The sequence below is a fragment of the Haliotis cracherodii genome, unplaced genomic scaffold, assembly GCF_022045235.1.
Source record: "Haliotis cracherodii isolate W230 unplaced genomic scaffold, xgHalCrac1.p SCAF_1, whole genome shotgun sequence".
Lineage (NCBI taxonomy): Eukaryota > Metazoa > Mollusca > Gastropoda > Lepetellida > Haliotidae > Haliotis > Haliotis cracherodii.
In genome coordinates this window covers 41,891,717-41,901,370 of record NW_027266264.1, presented here as the reverse complement: position 1 = coordinate 41,901,370, position 9,654 = coordinate 41,891,717, and the positions used below count along the sequence as shown (strand labels likewise).

The 9,654-nt window shown below is 46.2% G+C and overlaps 1 protein-coding gene and 1 pseudogene across 1 annotated transcript; both read right to left on the bottom strand.

The window, feature by feature from the left end:
- Nucleotides 1-630: 630 nt before the first annotated feature.
- LOC139478055 (uncharacterized) lies at nucleotides 631-1,917 on the bottom strand. Its single transcript, XM_071260412.1, has 2 exons — nucleotides 1,870-1,917; nucleotides 631-1,255 (listed from the first exon to the last, which is right to left on the bottom strand). The coding sequence occupies exon 2, from the start codon at nucleotides 1,248-1,250 to the stop codon at nucleotides 711-713; it is 540 nt and encodes a 179-aa protein (XP_071116513.1). The 5' UTR covers nucleotides 1,251-1,255; nucleotides 1,870-1,917; the 3' UTR covers nucleotides 631-710.
- LOC139478071 (uncharacterized) lies at nucleotides 1,163-4,968 on the bottom strand (annotated as a pseudogene).
- Between the last annotated feature and the right edge of the window lie 4,686 nt (nucleotides 4,969-9,654).

Here is a 9,654-nt window from a genome sequence, read left to right as displayed (position 1 = left end):
CTGTAATAAAACAGAAGATGAGATTGGGTTAAATGGCCGAGGGTGTGCAGGTACTAGTGGGCTACTTAGCTGCTAATTGTATATACCAAAAATGCTACCGTTGCCATGGCCACGCGCGTGGCCGACGGCGATTGCAGCTAGCGCTGCTGGCCTGAGACTGCTACCGCTGTCCGGCCCCCACGGTAGCATATTTAAACGCTACCATTGCTTGGCAACTCCCACGTTGCCAAAAGCAGCTCCACGCTGCTGGCCTAAGTCAGACTGCCGCTGCCCGGCCCCAGGTAGCCGGCCAAAGCAGATCACACTGCCCGGCCCCATTAGCAAAACCATTGTGCGGCTCCCGCCGCGGACCCAACTGTCAGCTACCGCTTGACAAGACGACTTCCGCCGCCGGGCCCCTATACGTGGCAACTGTTTGCCCCAACGTATGTTATTCTACGATTCCCCGGCTGAAAAGTCGGGAAAGACAAGGTTCCCACTGAGAAGCAGGTAACCCCGGAAAGGTTCCCGCTGAAAAGCAGGTAGCCTTAAGCACGAGTATTAATTTGGAAGCAAGTTAATTTGTTACTAGCAGTGTAGCCCACAAGAACCCCGCCACAAAGCACCAGAGTGCTACCCCACATCCACGGCCACGCGATACGCGGAGATAGCATTGTTGCCCGGCTTGCTTATGCACTGAAAGGAAACACTAACCTGTGGAGATAATATCCTTACTGGCGCAAAACGAGCGCCAGGGCATGCAATAAATTGTCCGTAAACACACACAGTCCTTTGTCACTGAGGTGGACGCCCTCCCAGGCGTACCATGTCTTGTCAGATGCCAGGATCTGGGGATGTGGCACTGTTGTACCGCCGAGCTCTTTGACTCGGTTGGTCAGTCGGCGGTTGATATTCTTCCGCATCCCCTCGATCTTTCGTGGATCCCTGGCATCGTGCCAGTAGCGCCTGGGCAGCATTGAGGATACGATGATCTTGGTGTCAGGAAGCTGGAGTTGTATCCGAAGGATTGATGCCACCATGTCAAGGTAGAGTTGGCTGCCTTTGACCGAGCACAGGTCGTTGGAGCCCAGGTGAATGATGAGGGCTCTGGGGCTGCGCCGTGTCGCCTTGACCTGTGCATCCAGAATGGTGTCCAGCTCCTTCCACCTCATCCCCCCTCGTGCCAGCCATAGCATCCTCGGTTGGTTCGGGCTGGTGCCCTTCAGGAGCAAGTACTGCCGTGCCCTGGCCATGTAGCTGGATCCCACCATCCAAACTGTAAACAATAAGAAGTGTAGTAAGTACCATGAAAGACTATTTGATTTAATTGTGCAACATTGAATTTGTTGGTAGGCGTATGTAAGCATTGTAGCAATCTGATTTCCACCTGCCGTATTGTTGTATGAGGTGTTCAGGCACCCCGTTCATGGCTGCTGATGTGGCTGCCCCAATGCGGAAGGAGTGCGAAGAATAGCAGGCCGTGTTTATGTTGCTGTGTGCTAAGGCCTTTTTTAGGAGTGCCTGGAATTGGTACCTTGTAACGGGGGAATGGTCAAAGTGGACGAATGCATGTTGTGGGCCGGAGGGGCGCGCCTCCAGGTAGTGCTTGATGGCGACTACCGGACATAGCGGATTACCTGGTATAGGTGACATTGTAACTGTTGTCCCCATCCTGTACTGATCAGACTTTGAGTGTGGTAAATGGATTGAAAGCTGCTGGGGGTTGCCCGAGAAGCTTAAATTCTGGATGGCGCAACCTGTTTTTGAGGGTCCAGTTTGGACGAGTTCGCTAACCCTAAAGAAACCGAAGAAGGCTGTGCAGTAGACTGCCTTGAACAGCCTGGCTTCATATGCTGATGAGCATACGTGAGGCAGATTGTTGGTTACTACCTGCAGCAGATCTGCAGTGATCGGTTTTCTGGTGTCTGGTCGGCCCGCTGATTTGTGTAAGCCGGTTACAATCTTGCCTATCAGGAAATGGTTTGTACAGTCGGTGAGCCCGTGGAATTTGTGGTGTGAAGACAGCGCTGCAATGTAAGTCTTGACTGTGTTAGGGGAGTGGTGAGTGACTGACAGATAAGCAATAAAGTTTACGACCTGATCCAGCGGGACTGGCCACACCTCTTGTAGCTGGTGTGCGGACCGGAACTGGTGCAAGGCATTGATGCCTGTTTGGTAAGTGGCCCATGTATTAGTAGACAGAGATTGTTGTAGGAGTCTGCCGGCTTCCTGCCTCAGATCAGCCATATGTTGCACGGGATAGGTGTGGGGTTCTGGTCCGCGGCTGGTGCTGCCTCTCGGAAGCGTTTGAGCTGAAACCTCGAGAGAGCATCGGCAATAGTGTTAGCAGTGGAACATACATACTTTGCCTTAAACATAATATTATATCGGAGACACTGCAGGATTAGGCGACGGAGTAGGCTCATCACTCTGGGGGCCTTGGTTGACTGCTTGTTGATTATTGTTACGACGGCTTGGTTGTCGCAGTAAAAGAGGACCTTTTTGTTTGCGAGTTGCTTGCCCCAGATTTGGATGGCCAGTGTGATGGGGAACAGCTCCAGGAGCGTCAAGTCCCGTGTAGTTCCATCCGTCACCCACCGGGGTGGCCATGCGCCGTTAAACCATTTGCCCTGCATGTAGGCCCCAAAGCCGGCGCCACCCGCTGCGTCTGAAAACAGCTGGAGGAAATCGCTGTCCACCCATAGTTGGTCCTGAAACACTGAAATGCCGTTATAACTCGTAAGAAATGTTAACCACATTTGTAGGTCTTCCTTGACCCAGCTGGTAATCCTAATGTGGTGAAATGGTTGCTTACCTTTGCTAAGCAGATCGATTAGCCTGCGGCTGAATGCCCTTGCCATTGGTATAGCCCTGCACATAAAGTTAAGCTTGCCTATGAGGGACTGAAGGGCCCTTTTTGTGACCTTGATGTTACCTGTTGACAGGATGTCTTGGATTTCCCTTGTTGCCTCCTTGATCTTGGGCTCTGGGATTCTGATCTGCATTGCAATGGTGTCGATTTCCAGCCCTAGGAATGTCAGTTTGGTTGTGGGGCCCACCGTCTTGTCGTGAGCAATAGGAACCCCAAGCTGTTCAAGTGTATTCACGCATCCGTTGAGGTTGTCTGAGCAGTGGCTGGTGCCTGCTGTGCCCCCCGTTAGGAAGTCATCCAGGTAATGCATGACCGGACACGTTGGAAGATGCGATTGCATGCACCATTGCAAGAAGGTACTAAACGTTTCAAATATGGCGCAAGATATGGAGCAGCCAAATGGTAAGCATTTATCGAAATAGAACTCACCTTCGAATCTGATGCCTAGCAGCTCGAAATCGGATGGGTGGACTGGTATAATTCTAAAGGCCGACTGAATGTCGAATTTTGCTAGTAATGCTCCCTTTCCCAGTTGTTGCACCATCTGGGTAGCTTCATCAAATCTGGCGTACACAACGGAGCAGGCCTCTGTGTCTATGAAGTCATTTATAGATTTACCCCTGGGATAGGATAGATGGTGAATTAGACGGAATTCCTCCGCATGCTTACCCAGGTGCTGACCATATCCTGGCTGCTTCTTGGGCACCAGGCCTATTGGGGATACTTGGAGGTTGTCTAGGGGGGTGTCCTTGAAGGGGCCCGCCATCCTGCCAAGGTCGACTTCCTTTTGTAGTTTTTGTTTCACGTAGCCTGCCGTATCTTGGTGTGTGGCTGATCGCAAGTTTCGTGCCAGGCGACCCGTGCGGCTTCCCTGGAACTCGAGCTTAAAGCCAAAGCTAAAACCTACCCATAAATAATTTGCATCTCTGTAATTGACCCTAGCATATTGGCGTAACCAGGGTGCCATTTCATTGAGATCCACGGGGGAAGGGGCCATTGAATTTACCTGCCTTGCCGGCTGGTTTTCTGTTAGGAAAGGGCTGATTGGGCTTGTATGGGGTCGGTTGGACCCCATTCCCTCGAAAGCAGGTCCTAGAGCTATGGGAATGTTTGCCACACTTACCGCATTTGTGAGTGTACTTACAGTTGACCCTGCTACAGCCAAATTTATTGAAATCCCAGCATACCTGACTGTCGATGTCCCCCTGTACGCGTGTCATTGCGCCCCGTCCGCCTGATTCTGGTTGTAGTACCGGCTGTGTTACCATGTACTTCAGCCACAACTCCCCGTCGATGTTGTCCCAGCGTCGTGAGGGGTCCCTTGACATTCTGTGTCGGAATTGTTGGTCGTAGGTTGACCAGGCATCCCCCCCGAATCGAAGTGCCGCCGTTCTTATGGTTTCCATGTAGGACAGCAACCCCTGGGTTGTGCGGACCTCGGAGTGCCTACTAACGTAAGTACACATGAAAATGTGGAAAGCTGAAGTCCAGCTTGCCAGGGACAGGCGCTTTGCTTGCTGTTTTATTGGTTTAAAAATTACCTTACCTGAGGAGTCATACGCCATGGTAATCGTACCGTCCTCGTGACTTCCCTCGGTGTTTGGTAGTATTGTGCCGAGGTCGACATACTCGCCACGCCAGATTTTTTCCCTCACCTGTTGTTTGACGTGCGCGTCTATTCCGTCCGCACGGAAGGAAAGGGAATCCCCGTATCCAGCGATGTGATTGGCTGGGGCCGCGTCACCGTCGGCCTCGTTGTGCGCATCGGGGATTCTCCCTATGTTGGGCGAAATGGCGGGAGAACTAAAACCAAGCCTTACCTGTTGGTTTGCGCTAACCGGGCCGGGCGCTGAATGTTCCAGCAACTGGAGTATTTTTCCCAGTTGCTCGTTTACCTGGGTAGCCGAGTTGGCAACCTGCGCGGCATTTACAAGCTGCGCCGATTGTACGTTAATTCTGTTGCCACCTTCGATATTTCCGTAATTGGCAGACTCACCATCAGCTGTTGTCTCCTGTACAATGTGTACTCCCGGGGTTTGTCTTCTGGTTGTCCTGGCCTGCTTGGCTCCCCTCACAAGCTTGTGGTTGACGGTTGCTCTTCTCTTGGGAGGCATCACGAAAAGTCAGGGTGGTGAGTTGGTATTCCGCAAGCGTAAATTGTCCCGAGGGTGAAGTTCGGGAGTAGAGCGGAATAAATGCGATACGGCGAGTGCTGAAATAGATGGTATTCAAAGCGTAATCGGCGAAACGGTCGCGATTGTGTAAATGCGATACGGCGAGTGTTGGAATAGATGGTATTCAAAGCGTAATCGGCGAAACGTTCGCGACTGGGTACAAAGGAAACGTAAAATGGGAAAGCGATTAGATACAGTGACACACGTGTGTACTTGGGGAAGGGCTGCTCGCGAATGACGGACTAACAAAGGGCGGGATGATGCTTGCGCGGGATTATTCCCCGGGCACGGTGCCGAGTGGTGGCCCGGGGTGATTGGGTTACAGACGTAATTAGCCCATGGTTTGGATACGCGCGATAAAGTCATTTAGTAGTTAGTACTAAATGTAAATACCGGCTACACCAAGTGCCATGCCAGCTGTTACAAGCGCAGTGTCAACTCCGTCGAGAGCATTCACAGCTCTGCGGTACTTTTTATACAATCCAAGTCTCAACTCCCTTTCCTTCTCTACTTGATGTTTTATGTCGCTTATTTGATGTTATCGAAATCCATCAACAGTATCCATCTTTTCAGATGCCTCATCGAGCGCCGGATATAAACCCATAGTGTATATTATTATATCATATAATAGTCTTTAATTGGTCTTGCTTCAATGTTTTGAGAGTATACATCAACCTTATTAAATGTACATTATACGGCATAAATATCTTAGTAAAAGAAATGCTATCACCTTTAATAATTCGGACGCAAGGGTTGCAACGGGTGATGCGCCTACATAAATAATACTACAACGTCGACGCTCGTGTTGCTTGAGCCATTTAATTAATTTAAGACCTGGTAATATCTCGAAGGCATCTTCTGATGCATCCCCAAACAAGACTTCAATAATAAGCGTAGAAGGATTATGTATTGCACTCAAGTTCTGTTTTATATCATTGAATTCAGTAACCAAATTTAAACAAACATTTTTTACCGCCGGACGACTCAATATCATATCACCTGGGTTTTCTGGCAGGGGAGAGACTAACACACTTTTCCGTTTTGAGGGGATATAAGCCCCAAGTACGATCCCACTATTTATTATCTTAGTTAAATTATGTGCTTTACCCATCATCACATATGGTGGGGTAATGACAATATTCAGTAGCCACTCGATTTTTTCTTCGATCATAGTCCATTTATTATCATCGTTGCGAGGAAGATTGTATGAAGTGTCTTTAAGGAGTCTACTAATGTCGACATCGCTTAAATCTCATAGGTTACCTGTGAATGTAACTTCTTTCCGCTTGTATACATTATCTTGTAAGTGGGTGGGTGAGATGGGTTTAACGCCGCTTTTAACAGTATTCCAGTTATATCACGGTGTGTCAGTTTAATGTGGGAGGAAAGCCCCAAGTGATGCAGGTCTCAGACGTTTACCACTTCGGTGAAACCCACGAGCACGGGTATGGTGCTGACGAACCTAGAAACATAATCGGGCCGAACCGGGATTCGAACCCACAATCATAGGTTTCTGGCGTGCCTAAGGGACGCAACTCTGCACAGTGAATCGCAGCGCCTTAGATGACTGGGCCACCCGTGCCCCCTTATCTTGTAAGTGTAAAGCGTACAACTTGCCATCGATACCGAGTTTACCGAATCCGCAATTGTATTACATTGCCTAAGGTTATGCGATCTAGGGCCTTAATGAATCAACCAATTTTTATAATATGAAGTGTTACACTCAAGTATCCTATATGTACAGGTTGTTGTTTTACATCTAATACAGAAATTTTGAGGTCTGAAATAATACCCAACTTTAATTTTTTATATTGTAATGATGAGAAAGATTCCGTTCAATGTTTTAATTTTATCTGCCAGTGTAGTATCATCGTTGAGGACTTGATCAATAGTTTCTCGAATTCGACTGATTTGTGAACGAAGTGCCTTTCTATTACTCGAAGCAGCTTCGAGGCAGGCCAATCTTTCGTCTTCTAAGTTACGCAATCTTTCAGCAACCTGGCATCTACTGAATTCATCACAAGCCTGTTCAAGTTTTGTTTTCTCATAAGCTATATGCTTGTCGAGTTCAGATAGCTTGGCTATATTATTGATGAGTTCTCCCTGCATTGTTTGCATTGCCTTGTCAAGACCTCGTAGTTCCCTAATACTGAACTCCGAGGATGGTGCCTGTAATGTGGAATTATCGTAGTAGGTATCAAAGATTTCTCCGAGTCCATCCAAGGCCCGCTTCGAGTTTCTTCGTAATTATCTTTGTCTATGTTACAGAGTTCAGTATTTACAGTCTGAAGAACCTTAGTAGTCTTTGCAGAAAGTTTTTCTCGATAGTCTACAAAACCTAATTCATTACGAACAGTGTTGATGACATGTTTACTAGCTATCGTAGACAAGGCTAGGGGCTTACAAGTACAAGAATTCATAAGATCAATATCCGGAGAGCCACGCAGTCACAATATTCCTTTGCTATCTATCGTAAACTTTGAATAGTTACGACCTATTGGAGTTTCTTTTAAGGCATCATAATTATCATTAACGGCTGGTTTCAAAAGTTCATCGTTAAGATTCATAAAGCTGGTTTCATCAGTATCCTCTTCGATTGTACTAGTATGAGTTAGGTTATCTAGATTAAAATCATCCATTTTTATATTAAACATAAGGTTACATAATTTCAATATAACAATGTCTTCGCAATACGGACGCAAGTTATAAACCTACAATGTAGACTTCGGGATCCATTAGGGGTCAGAGCAATTCGCCAGTCTGTAACTATAACTAATAACCCGTGTACCATTGATCAGAATCAAACACTTCTTGTTTGCTTTCCTAATCTCGGTGCACACGATGTGTTAGTTCGAGGAACTGCCCGACTATCATTTACAATTATTTTGAATTCTACCAACGCTAGCAGGGAGATCGTTCAGAACATAGGCCGTGCCATTGTTAAGAAAATTGCAATTAAAATTAACAGTAATGAGGTTTTGAGTATTGACAATAGCGATATATACTTCTGTTAATGGATCTCTGGAGAACGGCTACAGAACGGGAAAACTTACAATACCAAGGTATTTGTAATCAGAACGCATTGAGACTGCGTGTGGGTGCTGATAATGTCGATAATACCATGGTAGGAGATAAGGCTGTTGCTGATGCATTAGGTAACCCATTCCATATTCCACGCGACTTTGAATTACTAGATAGCCACATGCCCTTCTGTCAACCATCCCTAGGCGATAGGTTAGAATATGAACTCACTTTTAATTACTACAGCAGATTAATCAAAGCTACTGAAGATCCTACTAGCTATTCTATTGACAATATCTCACTGGAGTACGATATGATAATGAATTAGCCAGTCAAATTCGTAACCAGTATACCGGAAGTTTAGCTATTTTATACGATCGCTTCAACATCGAAAGATCACCAGGAACAAAAAAGATATGACGTGGAATATCAATCTAAACGTTCCAGCGAGATCATTAAAGGGCATTTTAATGTTGTTTCGAGGACCCTTCTGAAGCATTTGCAAGAGATACCGACAAGTTCTACAATCCCAAGATTACAAAAGTTGAATTGACTATCGAGGGCGTGCCTAATCAACTATATAGTCAAGGCATGCAAGCATATCAACAGTAGGATGAGATTAAAAAAACTCCCTTCTATAAAATGAAGCCCAGAAGTTAACGCGGTCATGAAAGATCTGTCTCTCAGGGATGTATCAATGGCTGAATTCCTTACCATGAAGTATGCGCTATGGCTCGACATGCAAACAACAGACGAGGACCAACTACACGGTAGTGGGCAGAGAATAGAAAATGCCAGTGAGGGTGTTACTATACAGATATCGGAGCACCAGGAAGCGGCTGGTAAATTAAACATATATTTGTACGTGATTATGGACGCGCAACTTAATATACCGAATGGAAGATTTGTGCAAGCGATCTATAAATAATCTTTTACCTTAAGAACCGCACTGCGCTATCATCTGCAGGCAAACGGGTTGTGGAAAAACAGCTTTTATTCTAGATATTTTACAAAGTCATTATCGGGATGTTTTCGACCATATTATTATTTTGTGTCCGACTATAAGCGTTAATGAAACATACCTATCGAGAGATTTGGTAATGAACGATCCCGAGGTGTACAGAGTTGATCCGGGCGATCGTTTACAAGACTGTTTATGAGTATGTCACAAAAAATACAAAGGAGAATCAACCCTTTTCATAATAGACGACTGCAGTACTAGTGCGGGTAAAGAACTTACCAAAAAGAAAGATATGCTTTGATATTTAGCATTCTCCGGTCGACATACTCATCAATAGCGTTTGGGTACTTACTAAAATATACAGCTCTCTCCTGAAAGATCTCAGAGAGCAGACCAAATGAGTAGCCTTGTTTCATTGCAAAGACCGAGATTCATTTGAGGAATGTCTATGCCAAGCTCGAACAAGATAAAGTCAGAAAACTTTTAGCATAAACGAAGCATTGTAAACTCGTATTAAAAACCAGCTGCTTATGCAATTGCTTAGCAAAAATAGCAACTGCTGAGCAAAACTTTAGCAACTGCTAAGCAAAAATATAGCAAAAATAGCAAAAATACAATAAATTGAACATTAGCGGTTATTATGTAAT